This window comes from Hylobates moloch, unplaced genomic scaffold (genome assembly GCF_009828535.3).
Source record: "Hylobates moloch isolate HMO894 unplaced genomic scaffold, HMol_V3 SCAFFOLD_4, whole genome shotgun sequence".
NCBI classification, from domain to species: domain Eukaryota; kingdom Metazoa; phylum Chordata; class Mammalia; order Primates; family Hylobatidae; genus Hylobates; species Hylobates moloch.
In genome coordinates, this window is record NW_026652279.1 from 39,605,498 (window position 1) to 39,631,785 (window position 26,288).

The following is a 26,288-nucleotide window of genomic DNA, read 5'->3' on the forward strand; positions in this document are numbered from 1 at the left end:
AGGGAACAGCATGTGCAAAGGCGCTGAGGCAGGAAGGCACGTGAGAGAAGGTACGAGGACGTCCCTGTGGCCAAACTGAAGAGACAGGTGAAAGGCAAGGCTTAAGAGGTGAGCAGGGGCCAGATCACACTTGCGTTATGGGTCAGTTAAAGATTTCGGTCTTTATATGTGAACCACCAAAGAAATTAGAGCTGAGAGTGACATCATCAGATTTGCATTTTGAAAAGATGACCATAGTTTCTGTGTAGCAAATGGATGATAGGGAAGCCAGGACAGATGCAGGAAGACCAATCAGTTGGCTACTGCAATTGTTTGAGTGAAAGAAGATGGCTGTTTGGTCTGGGACAGTAGCAGGTGAAGTGAGGGAAAAGTGGACAGATCAAGAAATATTTAGAATTATAATTAACAGGATATGATGATAGATCAATATGGGAAATGAGGACAAAGTATTGTTTGATTTATTCATTTATTCATTTGACTCAGCAACTGCATCATTCTTGTCTAAAAGACTGATCCCACAGTGGATGCTACAAGACTCTGTGTTTCACTATTTCACTTTTATGTATTTAGTAAGAATACTAATAAAAGCAACAGAAATCAAACTTATGCTGTGCAGATGGCACAAAATGAGACAGATAGCTCAAAAATGGGTTAGATGAATTAATATTCATAAAGCCTGAAAAGAGAGACTAATACTAACATGATGAATCTCTTGAGGGTAAGTGTAAGAATCTGTGCTTCAGTTTTGAAGTAACAACTGTGTAAGAGGAAGAAGTGGACACAGGAGAAATAGTCTATCCATAGCAAACATAAAAATCACATAAATGTTAGTGTGGTATGGCTAACTAAAATTTCATCCAATCCTAGTGTAGGATTCATTCACTGAACTCTGTGCTAATCAGACCACATTGCTTGTGGTATCACTTTCTGTGAGGTCAGTTATACTTGAATGACACTGACAAATTCGGTTTATCAAGGGGAAGGGCAGCAAGGTCACTAGTGAATAATGAAATTATGTCAAATAAAGAACAACTAAAAGGACTAGGGTAATAAACCTGAAGAAGAAAAGATTGCAAGTATATGCTGGGTGTCCGCAAATATGTAAGGGCCCTTCCATGGGAGGATATATACACTGCTGCTGAAGGGCAAGTAGTTCCAATAACTAAAAGTTACAGGGAGCCAGATTTCAGTTCCAGACGATGGAAAACTTTTAATAGAGAGCTACAACCAATGACTGGATTTTCTTGTGAGGTGATAAGCTCCCTGTCACAAGTACTATTCAAACCAAAGTGGGGGTAATAACACAGAAGAGACATTTTAGGAGCGAATCTCGAATTGAGTGGGTGGTTGAACTCAGAACTTTTCAGTTCACCTCTAAGATTCTCATTACATTTCCAGGAATAAGGAGAAATAAAGGAGAACATCTGGACACTCCATCTCTCTCACCCTGAGTCAGTTCCTCTCATTTTTAACACAGTAGACAATACGGTACGTTTAAAGGATCCCTGTCTGGGTAGAGTCTGCTGAGCTGGCTACAAGTGATCCAGGGCTTCAGAAGACATGGAGAATAGCAAGCACTCCTACAGCTTGGAAGGGTGCTGTAAAGGTGGTAATAGTTGAGCTGAGCTTTGACAGGTGAGTCAGACTTGGTCTCAGAACTGTACCCTGCATGTTAGAACTTGCACGAGTCGATTTCTGTTATAGCAGATGAGGTTCCACCCTGTATTGGTTCTAAGTAATTAAGTCCACTCATTCTGATACTCCCACTCATGAGGGCTGTTAGCCTGGGCCACTGCACTGTTTAACAGTCTTCCTCTGAGAAACGCTGTTTTCCTTTAACAATAACAATTGTTAATTTCCTAGAACTCAATGTGGTAGCTATCTTCCTCTGTCCTTGAAAGGCTTTGCAAGCTTCCAATAATTCTTCCCAAGACAGATTCCTGATAATATATAACCCTGCATCCGAGGCATCTGTTTAATGGGTCTCAAAGAACTGATGCTTCCGAAAGAACCACTTTTTAGTGTTGATTGAGTTTCACTGGATAAATATTTCAGCCATATTTTTGATACACACATACATGCACGCACATGTAAAAACATCAAGTATAAGCTTTTTGATGCTTTTCATTGGTATATATTCTTTGACAACTTTCTGAGACACAACCAAATAACAGTTTTTAAGGACACATGGAAATGGAGGACTGACCATGGAATTTTTATAGGACAATAAGAAAAGCTGACTAGACTGCAGCAGAGGTTGTCTTTGGATAAATAACGGGAGATTAGTTTCTGTAAGTAAAGCAAGGAGCAAGATAGCTTAATAGGGCATGGAAAGTCAAATAAGGAATTCATATTTAATTTAACAGAAAATTGGAAGTTTGGAATTAATAGTTTGGGAGCAGAAAAATGGTGTAATGACAGCTTAAAGAAAATAAGCCTGTCAAGAGGTGACGGCTGGTATCAGGGTGATCAAGAAAGCCAGTCTTACAGGCTCATCGACTTGAGATGGTGAGCCTGAAGCAGTAAAGTGGCGGTTGGCATGATGAGGAAGGGATGGGTGTGAGGGCTGCCTCGATGGAACACGAACACTTCTTGATGTCTGGTGGACAGAGGACATGACTGGAGGTGGAGACGTCCTCCATCCTGAGCTCTGTTTTCCTCAAGCTCCCACCAGCCACGTCTCCTTCTAGCTTGGGCTGGATTTTATGTCTGACTTGGTTTCCAGTCTCTCCTTGGAGCAAATCCCCCTTATCCCCCATTTGTGGATATTTTTCTGACCGAATGCTTGTTTTCTTTCGTGAGTTGTTATTTCTGAAACTCATTTGAGAGCACAATGTTTCCACACAGACATGAGGAGAGCTGCATCAAGGATGAGTAGGTGCAGAGAAGAAATGTCTTTGCAGATTTAGAAGGAGCAGAGGGTGCTTTTATCCACCTTCCAATATTGTAGGCTACTGAAATATTAAAATGAAGAGTGCATTCCCCTCACTGGCCTAGAAGAAGGAGCATAGCATGGCGATAGCATTTAGCTTTTCCGGTCGCCCAAGGGCAAATCTGTGTACAAGACATATGCCTGGTTCTCCTAGTTGTATCTAGAATCGAAACTTTCTGAATCAAGGCACACCCTATTTCAAACTATTGATGAATTTGAAAACGATTTTTTTTTTCCTTTTTGCCAAAAAGGTAAGGATCATGCAAAGTTTCACAGTGCTTCTCTAGTCTGTGCTCATCCACTCGAGGGCTCTGACTGCCAGGAATGAGGCTCATGGAACTCACTAAAAGGGAGCCATGCCCATCCTGGTCCCCTAAGGTAGCCTGATTCTTGTTTTCTCAGAAACAGCATCATGGTCAAAGACAGAAAGCCAACGTTTCAGGGCCACAACTTGAGGGGCCTTCTCTCCCCATTCTGTGCACCAGTCCTACCTTGCTGCTTGGAATTCCCACATTACTCATTCCTTGGGCTAAGGCATTTTTTGAAAGCCCCTGTTAAAATGCAAATGCTAGCTGGAAGGAAGAGGGTTTTTTGTTTGTTTGTTTTTAAGCCATTAGGCATTAGGTTCAAGTTAATTTACCTAAAAAGGACATGGAACTTAGAAAGGAATCATATCCATCCATGAATAAAGGAGGACCAATAAGGAACGAGATGCTTCCTGGTGTTGAGGTCTCAGGGCCTGATGGGGAGGTGGAAAGTGTTGAAGACACACTTTTCTTCCTCCACACATATTCAAAATGGCTCCTATTTCCCAAACCTCAGCCCGAGTGTAAGCCAACGTACAGTTCAGAAACAGCGCTGTATAGGAGAAGAGACGAGAGATAAGGGCCAGTAAAGCGCTGTGTGCCCAGCCTATGGCCCTATCCTTTCTCCCACCCCACAAATACTCTTACCTGCCTGGCCATGAAAGGTGGATTGCCAGCACTAGAATGGACTGTGGAAAACTGCCCAGGGACCTCTCTGCCACTCTCTGTGCTTGCTTTTGCTCTAGTTTTATCTCTTTGAAGCTTCAATCCCTTGGCCTAGGGACCCCTAACTTCAACTCCCACCTCAGTCTGATTTTTGAAACATGGTATTTCAACCTTGATTTTTCTGCTGAAGAATCTGGCTTGGCTCATCTCTTCATCTTTCTCATGTTTTCTCCCCACCTGCCCTAGTCTCAACTCCATAAAATCCCATCCTCACCCCCACCCAGGAAGAGGCATATGAAATTCAAGAATAAGAGACTAACCAAAATATCAAATGCAAAGGCTTAGTAATTAATCAGCTGATATAGTTGCATAGAACAATTTCCTTCCCTTTAAAGCACTATTGCTATGTAGTCATGTTTAGTGTGATTAAATTAATGTGATTTCCCCACTAGGCCAGAAACCAAGAGTACAGCTTTACCTTATGTCTTTTATACTACCTGTTAAGTCCCTAGTACTTGGAACATAGCAAGCACTTAATAAATACATTAGGAATACATAAAAGCTTCCATTATACGCAGGACAGCTCACATAAACAATATTAATGGTATCTGCAGCAGCAGACATAACACGAACTGCAAGTCTGAGCACATAAATAGACACATTTTAGTACAGGGCCTTAGTCCCAAGATTGAGGTTACATGTAAGATAAACAGTTCATTTCCTTCATTATTACAGTTTAAGAGGAGTAGGAAGTTCCCTTTGTCAAACATTATTTTCACCTGGCTCTCCAGAACCTTAAATTACTATTAATAGAGATGATATTTTAAGCCCGTTTGCAAATGCAAATGCAAATAGGTTCACCGTATGTGAAACACAGTATGTTCAATCACTTGCCTGCGCTCTTTTCTGACTCAAGAATATTTCTTTTCAAATTAGATCTTGGTCTCTGGTGCCAAGTGGGGCTAATATTGGGATGGGGCACTTGGATGGGAAGAAATACTGGGGAAGGGTCTCTGGACCAGAGAAGGGAAAGGTCAATCAGGAAAGCCAAGTAAGTTCGTTGCAGAGGAGCTGCAACAGGAGGAAATCCCCCTTCTCTGGATTTCCCACTGGCACAGGGGACTCAGGTGGGGCCAGCTGACATCTTTGGACGGCTTCTTCTAGAGTAGAGGCTGCTCGGAGACCCCAACACCCCAAAGCCAAGAACAGCTACCAGTTATTTGGTAAGTGGCACCTTCTATTTCCTGCCTATTCTGTCTCTTAGCTCACGAAAAACAGATTAAGGGATCTGGCAGGAAGAGACAGATTTTTGTAATATCCCACCTCCAATGTAGTCAATCTGAGAAGCAAACCTGATGGTCAGAGGTTTTAAGCATGCTCTCTGCAATCCCTTTTACTCATTCTCTGGCCGGCCATTAGCACATCAGCATCTCTGCCCCAGATGCAGCTTGCAGCTTTATCTCATGCCACTCCCTAGGCATCTGAGCCTCCACAAACATACCTGTCACAAATGCCTGTCCACTGCAGCTCCAAAAAGAGACCAGATGCATAAGCACAGCAGCATTCCCAAGGAACACAGAAGCAAGGTGGTAAGAATAAACCAAAAGGAGTATTTGCGAGCTCCCCGTACCTCCTAAGGCTCCTTGTAGAGAGAGAAATAATGCCAGGACTGACGGTAGAACTCAAATACAGAAAGGGGAACTGACTAGAGAAACACCACCACAGCCAGGGACAGTGCTCTTGCTTGGTTCCAAATAACTTCTGCCGGCAGGTGGGCATTTCCACTGATGAGAATGACTACAAACGTACCCTCGGAGCATGAGTGTAAAGCCCTGGGAAACCCCCAAAGGCAGCCCCATCCACAAACATGACAAAGACACCTTCCCTGACAGATTCCCAGAGATCCCAGAGTACATACAGCCTTTGAAGCCCATAGGTGAAAATGCAGTTCAGTTCAACAAATGTGGGCAACCATGTGGCAGGCACTGAGCTCCACAGGGCTTCAGAAGACAGCCTTCAATGAGTGAGGGCAGAGAGGCCATGTGCTTCACTTCTAGCCCTCCCCCAAAATCATTCATTAAGTACATCTCTCCACCTATCCTGTTAGAAGGCAATTGACATACACAACCTTCATTTTCAGACGATCCTAATGTAACCCCAATTGTATGAATCTAGAATGTTTCTGTTACCTTGGTACACTATTCCTGGAAGTGGGTGGTACTCTTGAGTTTGGCTACAAGTCATAAGCAGAAGTGGGAAAGGTGTGTAAATGCCCAGTAGATTTCTCCGTACCTAGTGCTTCAGCGGGGACAGGTTTCACTCGTATATGATCTTCCCCCAGGTGCATGCCTCCTTTTTCTGCCCTGATCAGGCACTGCAAAGTCCTCTGCTCAGTGTGGGGGACATTTATGTGCCTCTGAGGTCTGTGGCACTTGAGCTTAAAAATAGAGAAGCAGCACCCTCTGGGCGTGCCTCCCTGGTCTCCTGAAGGCTAGCTGTGTCCTGTGAAGCAGGAGACATTAAAAGTGACAAAGTGACAGTTTGTTGTTGACAGGGTTGGGGAGGCTCATCCACACAAAAGCGTGTGGTGCAAGGGAAGGGGTGTGGGTTTGGAATGGTGGTCCCAGGTCCAGTCCTGGCTTGACCACTGGACCCTGGGCCAGTTATTGAACATGTTTGAATGTCAGTCTTCTCACTTATGAAATGTGACTCATAATCACTTCTTTGCTGCATTGTTGTGAAAAACAAAGGAAACCTTGCCTGTAAATCATGTGGCACAGAGTATGCCAAGTAGTTATTTCATCTTCATTGTTACTTTCCTATTTTCTTTTCAGACTTTCCCAATTCTTACTTTGACCTTTGCACAAAGATCTCCCTTCTGTCACTACAGAGGTCTGTAAACAGGTCTGTAAAACCCTTCACCTTTCACCTAGGGCTTCTCAAACCCACAAGGCTCCCCCAGGGTCCAGGGTCTTGACTCACAGGGTCATCACTTCCTCTCAGCCATTCTATGTTGAGACCTTGGAAATTTCATCCTTCATACAGATAGATCCCACCTGGGGTTTTCCTCTGGATTTTACAATCATAGTTTTTTTGCTGTTGTTTGAAAGAGTTCATTTGATTTTCTTATTGTGACATATGATCAATTACCCACCTATCAGAGCATAGGGGAAGTAACTCATATTTCACTTAATTTTCCTTCTTTTCCTTCTACTCCACAGTCCATAAGACAGGCTAAATTGAAAGGCTAGCTATGAAAATATTTGGAGTATTATTTCCCAGACTTTCATCATTCTAGCTACTAGTGCCACTTCATACTCATGTAAAATCTGTTTCATTATTTATATAGTATTTTTATAACATACTTTAAGTAAATCTATTTAGAAAAAAATCTTTGTGTTAATACTAAATTAGAAAGCAGTATCATTTCCCATAAACAGATCAGTAAAAATAACATATCACACTGCGCTTTGGAGTCACAGAGACCTGTGTTCAAACCCTGCTCCACTACTTAATGCCTGTGTGTTCTTGGGGCAGTTATTTAACCTCTCTGAGCTTTGGCTTCCTCACAGAAGTAATACTAAATATCTCACAGGCATATCATGATGGTTAAATAGAATGGCATATATATATGGTGGTTATATATGGTGCAAACACAAGATCAGTTCCTTGTGTTTGGTGAGGAGGAAGTTGCTGAGGTTACTTCAGAAAGCTGCTTTCTGTGTGGGGCTGCTTCCTCCACTGCCTCATTCTCCAGTGCTGTCAGGACTGAAGAGGCCAAAGCTGCAAGGAGAAGCAACCAGAGGAGGAGAGGCTACACACAGCAGCTGGTGTGTGTGGGTGTGGAAGTTGCCCTCACCAAACTTCACCAGAGAGAGTCCCCTGAGGACCACACAGTCAAGATCTACTCCATGTGCCAGAGCCAGAAACCCGTGGGAGTCTAGAAACACCTGAACATTTAGCTGAGTTTTCCAATTTCAGCCATCTGTTTGTTGTTATATGGAAGTGGCCTCCTGTGGCCAGTGGTCAAGTCTAAAAGCACTCTAGGAGGCGGTGCTGATGGTAGTTCTAATACAGAATAGTTTCCACAAATAATTAGAGCAGCATTATTTATTGAAACGTTAATTAGTGTTTGTTTTCTAAGTTTTCTTGATGCAGAGGTTTGTGCAAGGGGGAAAGCAGAAGAGATACAAGGTCAAAGGTTCATCCAGACTTTTGTGAAAGCCCACGGAAGAGATGATACCGGTGGCTTAGAGGTGAAAGGAGAGGAAGAGAGTGCTTTTGAAATGCAAGAAGAAGGGAGGGCAGGGGATGGTTGTCTGGGTCCTGTGAGCAGTAGAAACCCGACTGCCTCTCTGTCAGTGCTCCCGAGGGGGTAGCAACCTCAGGTGTGATGGCTCATGCCTAGAAAGGCAGCGTGCTTTGCTCATGGGGCCCAGCCTCAGTAGATATTCTCATTCCCCACTGTGGCATGGGGGCAGGGAGCTGCCGGACTTCACAGACAACTATGGGCTCAGATAGTAAGGGTGCCAATAGCAACCAGGACAGACTAGGGACTTGAGGCCCTTCCATCATTTTCGAGGTACCAGGTGAACTTCTTGAATTCTGACTGGGCTACAGGAAAGGAAGGAGACTCCTGCATGACCCAGTTACAGTCTGTTGTTCAACTGGCAGAATTGAGGCTCACAGGTGGGATTAAGTTGAGCTAAAGGAAATTTTCAAAGTGATGATTTCTTATGTACTTGGATTCATGGACAGAAATTCATATCCTATGCATAATATAATCTATGTGAGAAGGGCCAGGATTTCACTGTAAACACAGTTCCTGAATTGTTCTTAATTTAGAAGTGATGCAGCTCAGGACTGGGTTGTCTTCTTATTCCCAGCTCTGCTGCACAATTGCCAATAAAGCAGGATTGTCAGCCACAGCCCCCAGGACTTGACACTCCCCTTTAATTAAACCCTGCTGGGTCCATAGTTCCCTGACATCACCTGAGAGTGAACATAAGACATTTGCAATAAATTTTTATTTTTACTGCTACTGTAAATTGTATTTTTAAAACCCTTCCTCCTTAAAGCAGAAACACGTATCAACCATTACATGAATAAAAAGACACGCCACAGATTGGGGGAAAAAAATTTGCAAAAGATATATCTGATAAAGAACTGGCATCCAAAATACACAAAGAACTCTTATAACTCGAAGGTAAAAGAACAAACAGCCCAATTTAATAAGGAGCAAAAGATCTGAACATATACCTCACCAAAGACGTTACACGGACAGTAAATAAGCATATGAAAAGATGGTCAGCATCATACGTCATTAGAGAATTGCAAATTAAAACAGTAAGGTACCACTACACATCTACTAGAATGGCTAAAATCCAAAAATCTGACAATACCGAATGCTGCTGAGGATGTGGAGCAACAGGAAGCCTCATTCATTGCTGGTAAGAATGCAAAATGGTAAAACTACTTTGGGAGATAATTTAGCAGTTTCTTAAAAAACGAAATATACTCTTACCATATGATCCAGCAGTCACACTTCTAGGTATATTTACTCAATTGAATTGAAGACTTATGTCCACACAAAACCTATACATGAATATGTATAGCCACTTTATTCATAATTAGCAACTAAGATGCCCCTCAGTTGGTAAAGCTGTGGTATATCCAGACAATGGAATGTTATGTGGTAATAAGTGGAAATGAGCCATCAAGATGTGAAAAGACATGGAGAAAACTTAAATGCATATTGCTTAATGAAAGAAGCCAATCTGAAAAGGGTACATACTGTATGATTCCAAAGATAGAACATTCTGGAAAAGGCAAAACTGTGGAGACAGTAAAAAGATCAGTGGTTTCCAGGGGTTGGGGAGGGGTGGAAAGGGTGAACAGGCAGAGCACAGGGGATTCTTAGGGCAGTGAAGCTATTCTGTATGATATTATAATGGTGGATACGTGACATTATGTATTTGTCAAAATCCATAGAACTGTACAACCCAAAGAGAGAAACTTAATGTAAATTATGGGCTTTAAATAATAATAATAACGAAGCAACAATGGCTTAATTGTAAGAAATACATCACACTAATGCAAGATGGTAAAAATAGGGGAAATTGTGTGCCACAAAGGGAGTAGATGGGAATTCTCGTATTATGTGCTCAATTTTTTGAAAATCTAAAACTGTTCTAAAAATAAGTAAAGTCTGTTAATTAAAAACACACACACACTAACCACATACACAGATTTCTGGTAAAGTAACTAAATTAATAATGTGACATTTTAGAGGGCTGCTAGACTAGTGGGAAAGAAAATTAGCATCAATTTCACAGTCCACATGTTCACTTCCCCATGTTGCACCCTTGGAATCAAATGCTATACATAGAACGCTGTTGCAAAAAGTCTCCTTTTGTATTTCTGCCTTTTATTTTGACACTTTCTACATTTTTCTGGTGCAGAACCCTAGACTTTTATGTCAATTCCTTAAGTAAATTAAAGAAAAGGCCCCAGTTTTCTAAGGGCCAGATCAATTTTTAAAAATAGCTTTCAGTTCCATGTTTCTGAAGGAACATTCTTAGAAATGTAATGAGTTTCTTGTTTCTTTGAGAGGCGGTACAATTTTAACTTGTACTTTAAAAGCAAATTTTACATAGTTAAGCATTAGAAGTTGAGTATTTTTCTTTGTGTGAGCCAAAATTTTGCATTTATACCATACCAGTGAGTTACCGAGGTGGGGTGGGATGGACCCTCACTCTCATAACCTCTAACACGTCCTCCACTCCCATCCTAGGCTGGCTTTTTCTGCCTCCCTAGCTGCCCTGGGGAATCTTCTTTTATTTACTTTCTCATGATGCAAATTCACACCTACCATTCATGCATGCTAAGGAAGAGGCAATGTGTATTGTTTTCTTGCATTCGATCAATTTCTGAACCCAGAAACTAGGACCCAGGGACACATTTTTGTCTAGATGTCTTCAAGCAAGAAGTCAGAAAGGCAAGGGACACCAAGAGATATTTTCAGGATTCTACAAGTGAATGCAGAAGATTGTCTGTCTTCACTATCTCTCAAAATCACATGGTGGCTTCAGCAGCAAAATACACTTATTTGGATTGAAGACTGAATTTGCTTATATTAAAAGGTACGTTCAGGAAAAAATTGTCAAAAGGGTAAGCATTAGGGTGTATGCATTTCAGAAAAAGTACCATTGTACTGGGGATAAGTATAGCCTTCAGGTGTGCAGTTGCTTTAGCAGAAAGGGCAATGAGGAAGATGAGAAGGATGGGTGCCTGGATAGAGCTTAGGCTAGTGACAACCGTAGCACTTGGAGAACCAACAACCCCATACCCAGGGTCTAAGTGAGGTCTCCGGTCTGATGGAGACAGGGCAGAGTGGAGTTGAGGTGTTCTGGGGCATGTCCAGAATCAGGAGCTCCTGAGAAGTGTGTGGAGGAAGGTCCATCCCTGGAGGCAGGCCACAGGGGCCAGGGGGAACCTGGACCACAGGACAGGGAAGGAAGGCTAAGCCAGAGAAGGACTGTAGTGTGGGAAACTGATGGGCTCACAACTCACCCCATGGACGCGGACACTAAAGACCACAGTCTAGCGGCAAGAGTACATCCAGAGCACCCCTCCTTCCTCACCTGCCTGTCGTGTATCTCAACACCTCATGGCAGGGGTTGGCCAAGGTTTCAGAGGTGGTGCCAGAGCTGCATAGGAACTGGCAATCACTATTGACTCTAGCAACACAGAAATATGCACATTTTCATGCTCTACCTTTGTTCCTATCCATCTTCGAATCTCAGTAATATTTCCCGTTTTCCAATAACACCTTAAAATTCACAGATGTAATTGCACCATTTAGAATTTCTAGTTTTTTTTTTTTTTAATTTCCTTCATTCAATTAACAAATGCTTAACTAGCTCTGACTGAATGAAGGCCTTGGACTGGTCTTGAGATCCAAGGTGAGCTAAGAAGTGTGGTCCCCGCCCTCCTAGAGACCATAGTTGAATGCAGGAGACCTACACTGATTTGATAAAGTCAAGGTACTTGCCACCAAAAGATTTTCAACATTATACAATTTCAGTTATGTATGATATCCTCATGATTAAACACCATCTTAAGAGCATGAGGTAGATTCTAGCTAGTTGTGTAGGTTACAACTAAGAAAAGTTTTCCCCTAGTTTCTTGTCTCAGGAATAGGTTTCTCGATTATCTGTTCTCCTTCTCTTCATATTTTAAATGGTTAGGGTGCCTGCATAAACATTTGTCATGGATAACACTGTAGAGAGGACTTCCTGGGGGAAGGACGGTCTAAGTGATTTAACTTCCTTTCCAATTTAATAATTCTGTATTCTAGTTATTCAGTAGGATTTACAATCTAATATTACAATCTCAGGACTTCTTCTGACAGGTTATACAAAAGATGGTCTATTATTTAACAAATAACATAACTATGTAAAATATTTCTAATCAAATGAAATATATACAGCAGCACATTTAAAAATTAAACATCAATAAACTACCAACACCTGTGATGTTACCTTTCAGAACTCAAAGTAAATACCTGATTCCAAAACTTGTTATCTTTTCGATCTTTATCTGAGAATATTAAACCAATATTCAAAAGACTGTGACTCTGAATTTAAGTGGCCTATTTGTCTAAGGGTGTGCATTTACATATTCTGAGAAACTGTCATTTCTTTACAAAGCACATGACATTTGCCATTTTCTTTATAACCTCAGTTAGAAGAAATAAAATGAGGTAATATTCTAAACGTAAAAGTTGCTTGAAGGTTAAGTTCATATTTTTTTTCTATGTGTGCAGGGGAAGGGATATAATACATAACAAAACTAACACATTTTAACAAATGGGCAGCATATTTAATATTTAGGGAAGCATGAAGATCTGTGAAAGCACCTTACGTAAAGTATTTATTTGAGTATAAATTAAATGTACACTACAAAGTAAAATAAAACAGATTGGGGTATATAGAACACAGGCAATATGACTAAACTTGTTAAAAAACAAAACCAGTGGTTTTTTAAATCAGTGATTTTTTTTTTTTTAAGTTTCCATTTCACAACAGAGGTGGGGATGGGGCACTGCACATTCAAAAACTTACTTCCCTGTGGCATCTTTGCGACCAAAGCAAGGCACTTAAGACTTCTCTGAACACTTAAAATGTACATTTGTCAACCTGGGCTTGTAGTTTTCAAGTTGGTGATGGAGAATCATAGAGTTGCAATTTTTGCAGCTCCCTTTTACTTCCATCACATGCTTTATCTGGAATACTTGAAGGGTCTGCCACCACACAGAGGCATTACTGCCTGAAAGAAACTTTCTGGCAAAAGAAGGTGTCACTCTTTCTACTCTTCAGCAATGTGAGTAAGAGATGGCCTCTTTTGAAAAGTGTCTTAATTTCAGCTTTACTCAAATCTTATTTAAGTTTGCAAACAATATTAACTTGCACTAGCTGGCTACAGTTTTAATGTAAGGAGTCGGAATTTTTAAGAAGGACAGCATTTGTAAACCAATTTGATCTTTGCATTTGGTGGACTGCAGATAAAATATTGCATTTGAGTTGCATTTTCACTGTGGATGGCCTATTTGCATACAAACAAAAGAGATTATTTTTAAAAGATATTTTCTGTGTTTTTGTTTTGGTCTCTTGGAATGACTGTGGTAAGGATGAAGGGACCAGGCCATTTTCATACCTTGGATTTTACATATTGTGTTTATGTCACCCTATATTCTTTCTCCCTCACCATCCACTTTCAGTTCATTGGTGGCCAGTTTTAGAGTCTTTGTCACCTCTTGTTTGGACGATTGATTACAACAGCCTTGTAGCTGGCTCCCTTCATTATCTTTCATGGAAAACAATTTGATTATGAAACTTCCTTCCTTTAAAGACCCACGCCTTACTCCTCATGAGTTAGTGGTCACGCTTCTCAGCAAAACACACCAGGCCTTTCAAAGCGTGAATTCAATTTTTCTCTTCTGATTTTATCACCCAACCCCTAAAACTGCCTCCACAACCCATACAACAGTTTCACTTGAACCATTCACTATTCCGTGACCATCTTCCCCACCATCCCCCACCCCTAGAACCTTTGAAGACGTTTTGCCTTCTTTACCTTTGTGGAAGCTGTTTATTCTGCCTGGAATGTCTTCCTTGCTTTCTCTACTGCAATACTCTACTCTTCCTTACAGATCTAGATCATGCCACAGTTGAAGCCTGAACCCTTCCCTCTTTTTTTCACCATATCTTTATCTTCCTTAGTCCCTCTTCACACTATTTATTTTTCCATTATAACAGTTTCCTCATCGTGTTAAAAATCCACTACTCATACAGCTGGCCTGCTCTGAATTCTGCAAGTTTGGGGAACGTGTTTCATTTCCCTTTGCACTCCTGGTACTTAGCATAGTAACAGGCCCAGAGTGGAGGCTCAGTTAAGTATCTATTTATTAAAGTCAATATCTATTAACTGATTACTATGAGCTACGCACTCTGCTAGAACTCTAAGGCACCCTAAGTATTTTAAATGCATTACTTCATTTAATCTTCACAATAAATATTTTTTAAAAATTTATAGGTGAGAAAACTGCCTTTCAGAGGGTTTTGGCCAGCTGCCAAAGATCACACAGCTAGTGTGACCCTCAAGCTTTTAGCAGGATATAGAATTGAATCTGTTTTCATTTCTAGCTGACAATGCTATGTGACTGCTGTTAGAATGTTGGATAGATGTCAGTGTCCCTTTTTTGGACAGAATGCTGAGCAGCTGGGCACCTTTTCAGTAAGTTCTTAGCCTTCTCCCTGGTCATTTGTTTCTTCCTACTCTGAGCTACGCACTTGATATTTCTTCATTCACCCTCGTATTCCTTACCCTCAGAATGTGGAAACCATTCAACCTTCTAAGTGACAAAGAAACTGAGGCTCAAAGAAGGTAATAACCTGTCCAAAGTTCCTTTAATCATAGGAAATATTTTTCCTAAGGCCCCCAGAACTGAATGGTTCTTGATTGGGACCCTCAGCCAGTGCCTGAAGAGTGTGTAAAGGGATTACTCTGCCTGATTGTTTGAAAATAAAATTAGAAACATTTAAGGAGCTGGGTTTTGGCCTGTTTTTCTTTTTTTCTAACTTTTCCCCTGCAACCATGAACACTTAACAAGCCAGAGAGGTCTCCTGGAAACAGAATCTTGGGTCAGCCATAGAATGGACACATTAACTTTTCTACTGCCTGTCATCTAAACTCTCTGTTTCCTTCAAATTTACATGTCTGTATTGAGCCCCCAGTCAAGTTTCCCCCTCTCCCCCAATTCAATTTCTTGCAACACCCAGAGATCTTGGAGAGCAGAATGTAAATGGCCTTTTCCTTAGAATCTTATCTCCTCAAATGAGTGGAATGGCTGGGTCCAGACTTGCAAATAACCTTCATTTCTGGACTCCCAGTTCTCACCTTCCTTGATCCATAGGTTATTCCTTCTTCCTTGTTGGGGCCTCACTTTCCAGACCAAAGCTCTTAGACTCAAGCATCTGCAGCATCCAAGCAGCTCATATAAATGAGGCAGGCGGGTTGCATAGGAAGAAGAGAGCTTATACCCCATTGGAAGCTGGGCAGCCTCTGCCAGATTCACCAGTTGTTACCATGTGGGATTATTAGCACACTGTTTCTAGATATTCTAATTCTCCAGAAGAGCTGGAAATCTAAACTTATGTGACTTCTCCAGATTTTTGAAATATTGGCAATTAATTATGATTAAGGTTTTTGTTTTGTTTTGTTGTTTTGATGACTCTCTGTCTATGGACCATTTTTAGTCCACCAGCTTTTACTTTTCAATCTCTGGCTTTTACCTTTATCGTATGGTTGCCAGAAATTGTTTTGGACGTGGCTCAACACAGCTCTCTCCAAGCTCAAATCTTTTCATCCACAAATGTTTCTTGCTGCTAGAAGTAATGTCTTCCTTCCCTGATCTGCCACAATATATAGCACGGTTGTTAATAGCTTGGCTCTGGAATCAGATTGGCATTTGGAATCCTGGTTCTGTTGTCAGCTATGTAACTAAGCGAGACTCAGTTTTCACTTATGGAAAATCAGGGATAATACTACTTACCTCTTGCAGTTATGATGATTAAATGAGATCATATATGATACAATATAGTATGCCATAATTCCTGTCAGAGGCTAAGACATATTAGCTATGGTGATATCTCTTCCCATAGAAGTTTCTAAACAGGATTTCTGATTCATCTTCATCTTTCCAACATTAAATAAAACTTTATTGAATAAATTAATAGTCAAATAGTTTCAGCCCCCTACTTTCTAGCTCTAACTCACTACAGCCTGGGTCCCAATATAATATTCCTAAAATATTCCATTTACAATTTTCTCACTCTCTCCTGAACCTCCGATGCACTAACAGAGGTCAGAGGTAAAACTGGTGATTTATACCAAACCAGCCCCTCCAGACATTGAGCTATTATGTAAATATTAGGATTTCACTGATAAGTTTGCCTTTCTGGCTCCTCTTGAAATACAAGACTTGGCTGTTCTGAACCAAATCCTTATACACAGGACAACAGAGTGATGACCAGAAGCACTCCTTGAAATGGGGCCCGCCTGTGGGCGTACACAGCTTCTGCCATTCATACGTCATGGAGCTGTACATAAACCACAGGCCTGCATCACTCACTTCCGTCATCTGAGGATCTGTGTTGGCCATTCGTGGCATAGGGGCTGTACCTCACTACTAGATTACTTTTCAACTTGATTTCATCCTGCTCAGCAAAGCAATGTAATTGTACTGAAGATCTGGCAATTTTAGTCAAAGAAATAACCCTATTTCCATAATCCCACCAATCAAGAGGTAACTACTATGACTATTTTGAAGTATTTGTTTGCCATCTTATTTTTATGCTTTTTTTTTTTTTTTTTCCTCTTGGGGCTCTCCCTTGCTCCAGCATCATCCCCACCTTGGAAGCAGCTACCCTTCGTTGTCCTGCTTTGTCAACCCTGTGTCACAACTGTCTGGTCTGGATGGTGGAGAGGCATGGTTTATGCCCTGCCTCAAAGGCTGCCTGTGAAACAACACTTTCCCTTCCCCTTTCTCTCTTGTTTGGTTGATTCATCTGTCCTTGGATGGTTTTGCATAAGCTGACTTTTTGGAGTTGTTGGGCAGCTCCTGATCCAAGATTAAAGAACATTACTTTGTTTGTTTTATAAACCAATACTTATGCCAAGATTTTTCTGTGCAAATATATTCTCAATTAAAACACCAGCTTCTCAATTCCTGATATAGAGCTTTCTTTCTAAAATTCTTCCTAGGCCAGGTGCGGTGGGTCACATCTATAATCCTGCACTTTAGAAGTCCGAGGTGGGCAGATCACTTGAGGTCAGGAGTTTGAGACCAGCCCCATGATGAAACTGTGTCTCTACTAAAAACACAAGAAAATTAGCTGGGTGTGGTGGCGTGTCCTGAACCCGGGAGGTGAAGTTTGCAGTGAACTGAGATTGCACTACTGCACTCCAGCCTAGGTGACAAAGTGAATGAGACTCTGTTTTTTAAAAAAAAAAAAAAAAAAAAAATTCTTTCTATGTACTTACTTAGTTTTAGGAACCATTTACCAAAATAAAACACACATTCTGTGGATTATTTTCTTTATAATTCTGTATGTAGCCTTATGTTGTCTTCTCTCATTAAGGAGTCATTGTTAACTTCATTTTTAACTTACTTACCTATTCATCTACTTATTTAGGTTGATTCTTATTTTTCATTATATTAAATAATGTAATAAACATTTTGGTGCACAAATATCTTTCTGTAGCTCTTGTTATTTAACTAGCTAGATCTCTAGAGGTGAAATTATTAAAGCAAGATATATAAACATTTTTATAATTAAAAAATGGTAGTTTATATATCTTCTGGAATTAGAAGTGTAAGGTTGAATACAGTTCATGATTACTAATGAGCAAACAAATCTTTGTAAATGAAAAGCAAACTTAAAATATTTGAAGTCCAGAAAGCGAAAAAGCAGGTTTTCATAGACAACTTCATGAAAGCACTTACATGATTACTATTATAGAATATAATTTTATTTTAATGATTTTGGCATCCTACCTTACACAAAATTTATTTTAGGTGGCTTTGTTGCTTGACTTTCACCTGATTCAACTGCATTTGGCATGCCCTTCTCTTATCTATAGTTAGGAGGTCTACTATAGCAACTTCTAGGTTATAGGTAAGAGTCCATCTGCTGGAAATCGATCAGAAAAGGCAGAGCTAAAGAACTCTGACAATTAAAAATACAGGAAATAATAGATTTTAAAGCAAAGAATGCGAGTCCTAAAATATTTTATTTCCATAGGACTTCCTGTCCATTATAAATTATTATATTCCTCATGGCATTGGCAAGGGCTTAGTAGCCTCATCTTACAGAGGACACTGAAGTTCAGGAAGCTGATAGGTTTCCCAAAGTGATACCACTAATAAATAGAAGATGATTTATTAACTACTTATTATTTGATACCAACCAAACTAGCTCAAAACCCTGGCATTTATCTAAGACATCCTACTGCCTACAGACAAATAGGAAACAGCTACCTTCATGCTCCTGTGAAACGTCACACCCTGTTATAAAAAACTCTTATAAAAAATCACCTTTGATATATTTACCACAAAACTGAAATTCTTGAGAACAGAAATCATGTTTAGTCATACTCATCTTTGGTGTATTTTTAATGTTTAGCACAGTGCCTGGAACAAAGATGCTGAATGAACTGAAAAAAAATGTACTAAGAACATAGAGAAACTGGCAGTGCCCAGAATGGGTGTCTGCTTGTACAACCATTTTTAAGACTCTTGATATATGTTGACATATTGCTTTCCAGAAATGTTCTCCCCATTCATATACCGACAATCAGTAGTATATGAAAGTATCCTCTTATTGCATACTTATTAGCATGATTACTCCCAAACCTCCCAAAATCCACATAAATTGTTAATTTGTAAAAGGAGAATATCTTGTGTTTGAACTGGCATTTCTTTAATATTTAGTGAAGATGAACATTTTTAGTTTTTTTTTTACTTTTTAAACTTTTCATTTTTAAATAATTATTGATTCAAAAGAAGTTGAAAAAATGTACAGGGAAGTCCTGTGTACCTTCACCCAGTTTCCTTCAGTGGTAACATCTTGCACACACAGTTTGTGTTACGATTCACCCACTGAGGGACTTTTTTTCCCAGTTTTTTACTATTACGAATAAAGCTGGTATAAATATTCATATACTGATTTCTGCAGGAGCATAGGCTTTTATTTCTCTGGGATCAAAACCCAAGAATGCAGTTGCTGGGTCATATACTAAATGCATGTTTGGTTTTATAAGAAAACCGCCAAACTGTTTTCTAGAGTGGCTTGACCATTGTACATTCCCGACAAGCAATGTATGCATGATCCAGTTTCTCTGCATCCTGCCAGCATTTGGTGTTGTCATTATCTTTTATTATTTTAACCATTTTTATAGGTAGGTAGTGGTTTAATTTTTTCATAAAGGCAAATGATGTTGACTGTCTTATATGGTTGTTCACCATCTGTATATTTTCTTTGGGGAAATGTCTTTTTATATCTTTTGCCTATTTTTCCAATTGGATTGTTTGTTTTACTGTCTAATCTGATACAGGAAAATATCTCATTGGTGTTTGAATTGGCATTTCTTTAGTATTTGGTGAGAATGAGCTTTTTGTCATGTTTATTTCTTTTTAAAACAATTACTGAATAATTAACTGCATTAATTGCTTTTGTCATTTCATAATTGTGGGTTTCTATTTCTAAACAGACTTAAAGTATCAGCAATTTCATTTGTATTCATCACAGTACCTTAAACTATCAGGCTCTTGATAATGATTTATTGTTTAGTTGGTTGAAAATAGTTGTAATATTGGGGTGATAATCTAGGTTGGCCTTGATTAATCTAGGTAGTTGAGTATTTTAGGTTTATCCAGTTTTACCATTTTCTGGCCTGTATTGACTAATTGGTTCACTTAACCAAATGTTCATTCCTTTTATTTTTATTTGATGTTTTAGTGCAAATCTGATTCATTTGAGGCCTAATAATATAGAGCTGTGACATTAGGGTTGTTTGGCTTATCGTATTCCTGCCACTACAGAAAGATTAATTTTGACTCAAAGCTTTCTAAGAGAATGTTTTAATACTTCTCTATTCCAATCTCCAATGGTTTATTTTATTTTATTTTTATTATTTTGGTTTTTTTTTTTTTTTGAGACGAAGTCTCGCTCTGTCACCCAGGCTGGAGTGCAGTGGCGCGATCTCGGCTCACTGCAAGCTCCGCCTCCCGGGTTCACGCCATTCTCCTACCTCAGCCTCTCCGAGTAGCTGGGACTACAGGCGCCCGCCACCTCGCCCGGCCAATTTTTTTGTATTTTTAGTAGAGACGGGGTTTCACCGTGGTCGTGATCTCCTGACCTCGTGATCCGCCCGCCTCGGCCTCCCAAAGTGCTGGGATTACAAGCGTGAGCCACCGCGCCCGGCCGGGTTTTTTTCCCATTCTGTTTATTGATGTAAATTATAAATGATCCCTAAAATTCCTCTTGGGCTTGTTTTCTTCTTTATCTCACCACATTCACCAGAGGCTTTACCTCTGCGAAGCCTCAAATCTCAACTTGCCTCTGAACTGACAATACAGAATAGAATCTGTATGTGCACTCAAAATCCAACATGTAAAATGACTGCAAAAATTATTTTCTTCCAGAAATCCTTCCCAAACTAGTTTTGGGTGGGAAAAATAAAGTATTGGATTTTATTTTTGGTTAGCCTTTTTTTTTTTTTAATTTAAATTAAAATTTTTTTAGGAATGGGAGTCTCGCTATGTTGCTCAGATTGGTCTTGAACGGAACTCCTCGCCTCAAGCCATCCTCCCACCTCAGCCTCCTGAGTCACTGGGATTACAAGCATGAGCCATTGACCTCAGCTCTGTTTAACCTTTAAAATGGAGGAAGGAAGAACTCCGGGTCTGGCTGGCTTGGCTCCAGATTATTTCCACGGACAGCAGAGGTGAGTTTACTGCAGTGAGGAGGTCTCATTTTATCACCAGACTTTCTGCAGGAGACCATCTGTGCTGCCTCCATTTTCCGAGCTCTCCAAAGTCTACTGCCTCCACTCAACTGGGAGTGTTCTGCAAAGGTCACTGAGGGCCTCTGGACTGACATTTTCAGTCATTCTCCTACTTCGCCTTTCTGCAGAATTTGACCTGTGACTACACTCTGCTTTGTGAAATGTTTCTACTCTTAATTTAAGTGATATAATCCTGTTTTGGTTTCTTTCCCTCCTCCCTGATGCACTTATTCACAACTTCTTTCTCTGGTTGCATGCACTCTCACCAAGTGTATTAGTTTGCTGGGGCTGTGGTAACAAAGTACCACAAACTGGGGTGGCTTAAACAACAAAAATTTATTTTTTTCTGGAAGCCAGGAGTCCAAACTTAGGGTTTCCACAGGGTTGGTTCTTTCTGAGGGTTGTGAGGAAAGAATCTGTTGCGAGCTTTTCTCCCTGGCTTCTATGTGGATGGCCGTCTTCTCCCTGTGTCTTCACACTGCTTTTCCGCTGTGTGTTTCCCCTCCTTACAATAAGCACAACAATTGTCTTGGATTAGGACCCACCCTAATGACCTCATTTAAATTTTATTATCTCTGTAAAGACCCTATCTCCAAATATGATCCAATCCTGAAGTCCTGGGAGTTAGGATTTCAACATATGAATTTTGAAAGAGCCACAATTCAACGCTTAACATGTAGTCACTACAATTACCTTTCATGTCACATCTCATGTGTTCAACATGGAAAGCTTGGTAAATATGCTCTTTCCATGAATGCATTCTCCTCTTTCTTGCATCCATCTCCCCACTTGATTTCTTTCTTTTTTTTTTTTGAGACGGAGTCTCACTGTGTCACCCAGGCTGGAGTGCAGTGGTGCTATCTCAGCTCACTGCAACCTCTGCTTCCCGGGTTCAAGCTATTCTTGTGCCTCAGTCTCCCAAGTAGCTGGGACTACAGGCCCACTTGATTTCTATGACACCACTTTTCTCCTGGGCTGCTCCAGTCTCTCTAGCCCCTCCTCAGTATCTATCGTAGATTCTTCTTCCTCATCTCCCTCCTTAAATGTCAAGGTTTTCCAGGTTCTGTCCTTGGCTTCCTCTCAATCCTCTATCCTCTCTGCTACTGAATTGACCCACAATGAGAATTTCAACTGTCAACCGTACTTATGCAGAAGACTCTTCATGTGCATTCCAGGCCATCCCTGTTTTTTGCACTTGCACCTAAATATCTACTTGTCTGCTTGGACATCTCCATCCAGCTGCTCCACAGGCACCTCAAACTCAACATGTTAGAGAAGGAATTCACCATGTCTTTTCTCTCTGCCTGGCGCAAACCCACTCTGCTTCCTATACCTTCCATTTTGTGAAGGACACCAGTATGCGCTTAGATCTCTCCTCCTCTCCCAGTGTCTACATCTGTCAAAAACCAAATTCGTCAGTTCTGGTGCTTAAATACCTCTTAAATGCATCCTCTCCTCTCTGATCCCACCATAACTGCCCTGGTTTCATGCCCTCACCGTTTCTCCTTGGCTTACTCCAATAGTCTCCTAAATGATCTCCTTGTCACTCCAAATCAGTTTTCATTCTTCTGCCAGGGGATTTTTTTTTAAAGTAAATTTTATCATGTCTCTATTTGTTTATGAGTCTTCAAACTTAGGCTGTTCCTTTAGGATGATCATAGCTGGATGCCTGGACTGTGGGCTCCTTGTTCTGGCCCCACCCAGCTTCATCCTCTATTATTACTCCCCATTAGGCATCTTCTCAAAGCTATACTTAAAATTCCCCCATGCACCTAGACCCCATTTGTCTATTTAATTACCCAGGCCTTGAGACTTTAAACCACATTAACCTCCCATGAAGCCCATAGCTGGTGGCCTACAAAAGCCCCAGTGTCTCTGAGTCATCTGCTCTCTCTTGCACTAACTCTTTGCTCCAGGCTTCATTCCTGCTCCTAACTTGACTCTCAGTTTCCTTAACTTCACCTGCCTTTCTACCATTTGGCTTCCCACTGTGATCAGTCACTCCCTGGAGGCTGGCCCTGTCTTTGGGTACTGCTTGTTTTAGATCGGCTCCTCCATCCCAAAAGCACAACTTGGGGTTGTCCTGCCAGGCTCAGAGGATACTGAACATTTCTGCTGGAAAAAACCTTCCTCCGTTCTGTTCTTAGTAATGCCATTAAGTGGTTGTAGAATCTTGGACAAATCACTTTTCCTGTTTCTTAATCCAAACAGTAATAGTAATAAAAACTACTAACAATTCCTGAGTACTTAGCAGGATATGGATTATCTCATTAAAATCTCACAACTACTTTATACATATTACCATACTCCCATTTTACAGACAAGAAACTGGGAATTACAATGGTTAAACAGCTTGTCCAGAATCACATAGCTAGGAAGTTGGAGAACTGGTATTCAAACCCCAGCAGCCCGGCTTCAATGTGTGGCCACTTAGCCACTGCACTGTCCTCCCTCTCAATGTGCAACTCACCCTAGAGAGCCATGCAGTCACTTCTGTAAAATAAGGGAAGAGTGCTCCAGCCTATTCTAAATATAAAATTCTATCAGAACATGCCTTTCAAGATCTAATGAGTTATGGGTAGAGTGGGTGTATTTTGAAGAGGATTCAAGAGAAGAAGAAAGATAAATGCAAAAGGGCTAAAGCCCTAACTATGGAATCTCACAACTTATAAATTATCACACATCACTAGATGGTTACTTCTCTGAGAAAAACCGGCTATTGTTTTGTTTTAATCTTAAATATTTAGCTTTATTTTTCTGCCTACAGATGGGATTCAAATTGAAAAGCACACGGTAGAAAATACAAACTACCTATATTTCTGATTAATATTGTTTGTATACATGTATCATGTATAAAAGTGATAGCACTGTTCGTTCTGCATTTTTCCCCTTTAACTAAACACATTATGAATTGTTCTACAATGAAATTTTAAATAATTACATGGTATTCCATTATGGATGTTCCATAATCAATCAATCCCTTGTTTTTAAACATGTAAATTGTTTCTAAGATTTTCCTTATTACAAATAATAGCAAGAAAAATATCCATCACTAAAACTTTACAAACATGTATTATTATCTCTTAGAATACGTTCCTAAAAGGTGAATTGCTTGGTTAAAGGGCATATACATTTTAAAGCCTTTTGATATGTATCACTAGATTATTGTCCAGAAAGATGATATCACCACTAGTGGGCAACTAGGGTGCAAATAATCCTCCCTTCTTAGCAAGATAGAGGATTCTTGCTTGCTTGCTGTTTAAAACTTAATATTTATCTCTTTGATAGAGAAAAAATGATACTTCATTGTTGTTTTAATTTGCATTTATTTCATCTCTTATGAGAGCAAACATTGTTTAATGGCTATTATTGGTTCATGACCAACCTTCAGTCACTGTGAAACAAAAGGAATCTTAACAAGTTCGATATAGACAGCAGCCTATGGTTTTTTAGACCTCTGCAGACAGTGCTAGCATAATTAAGTAGTATCCCCTCTATGGTACCACAAAAATTATAAATTTTGAAATTCTTTTTTTCTTCATACAAGTATAAAACTTCAAAATTCCGCTGGAGCAAGGGAATCTTTACTGGAAAATTAAATTTTAATCTTCTGAAATAAAAGCAACAAAGCTTTTTCTCAAACCAGTAAGCACTGGGTAGATGAAAGTTACTTCGATTTTCAAAGAACAGTAATTATAAATACATAGTGACGGCCGGGTGCGCGGTGGCTCACGCCTGTAATCCCAGCACTTTGGGAGGCCAAGGTGGGCAGATCACAAGGTCAAGAGATCGAGACCATCCTGGCCAACATGGTGAAACCCCATCTCTACTAAAAATACAAAAATTAGCTGGGCGTGGTGGCGCGTGCCTGTAGTCCCAGCTACTCAGGAGACTGAGGAAGGAGAATCGTTTGAATCCGAGAGGCGGAGGTTGCAGTGAGCTGAGATTGCGCCACTGCACTCCAGCTTGGCGACAGAGCGAGACTCTGTCTCAAAAATAAATAATTAAAAATAAATAAATAAATAAATAAATAAATAAATAAATAAATACATAGTGACTGGCACCAGCTGCTACCATCCAAGAGAAGGGCGGGTGTGCCTCCTTCCAGGAAGTCTCCACAGCATGGAGAAACCTTCTGGCGCACAGCGAAGCGGGCAGGAAAGATTTTAGCTCTACCCCTTATGAATAGTGTGAACTTGGGCAAGTTATTTAGCCTCTTTAAGCCCAGTTACCTCATCTGTCAAAAAGAATGATCATATCTTTCCAAAAGTCATTGTGAAGAATAAAATTCAGTGAAATAACACTAGTAAAGTACCCAGCACATCATGCATGTTGAATACATGGTAACTAATTTAATCACCCTGCCTCCTTCCACTACCCAACACTGCCCAGAATCTCCCATGGCCTGACTATGACATATTAACTGAGTTTTGCATTTTCTCCTTATACCTCTTTTTTCTCTTTCTTTTTCTTGATCTCTCTCCCTCTACCTTCTCTATCTCATTCCTCCACCCTCAGACCAAACCGACCCTGGTAGACAAAAACATATTCCCTCTTATTTGTCATTCTTATGCAGATATTTAAAAAATTCCTGATTTTTCGCTTAAAATCAATGACTGTAACATTCAGTATTTGAATAACGCATTTACAAAACCAAAATTAGGCACCTAAAAATATATATATAACTACCACCAATGAACTACTTTTGGCATTGCAAATAATTCTTGCCTTCATGTGACAAAGATCTTTTGTAGAAAAAAAAACTTCTCCACTTAGGAACTAAGTGAAGGACACACATCAAATCACCATCTTCAACCTCAGCCTTTCACTGCAGTCACAACTCATAACTTCTCTGCAAAGAACAAGAATTATTACTCACCACTGGGGATCCATTTTGGCTGCTTCTGCTGTGACCTAATATCTGGAAATGACCCCACTCGTCCGTGCGTCTGTACTAGTCCCTGTTACAGCAGCAGAGAAGCAAAGGTTTCACCCTGTGCAAGCCTTCCTCGGCAATGACTGTATATCTACCCAGCTAACTTTCTTTAAGAGAAGCTGTTCCTCTTTTCTCTACAGATTTTGACCACACTTGGGAAGAAATTTAACCCTTTCCTTGCAGTTTAAATTAATTGATGTAGGTCTACATGTATTAAAAAATATACAATTCAGTAACTTGAGTTCCAGACATGACGTTAAGATGAGCCTGACTAAAAAAGTCTCCCCTCTTGAAATTCCCTCAAAAAAACTAGAAAATA

At 40.2% G+C, this 26,288-nt stretch overlaps 1 protein-coding gene across 6 annotated transcripts in view; it reads right to left on the reverse strand.

Annotated features, from left to right (window-relative positions):
- The window catches only part of CD86 (CD86 molecule), a 64,213-nt gene extending 38,159 nt beyond the window's left edge, over positions 1-26,054 (reverse strand). The window contains exon 1 of one of the 6 annotated variants that reach the window (XM_032150041.2): positions 25,913-26,054. In XM_032150041.2, the coding sequence (XP_032005932.1) occupies positions 25,913-25,926 (14 nt within the window). In that variant the 5' untranslated portion in view covers positions 25,927-26,054. Of the gene's footprint in view, positions 1-5,404; positions 5,682-5,821; positions 5,964-6,092; positions 6,243-25,912 lie in introns of those variants that run through there. The other 5 variants (XM_058437432.1, XM_032150037.2, XM_032150043.2 and 2 more) reach the window with 5 other exon arrangements.
- Between the last annotated feature and the right edge of the window lie 234 nt (positions 26,055-26,288).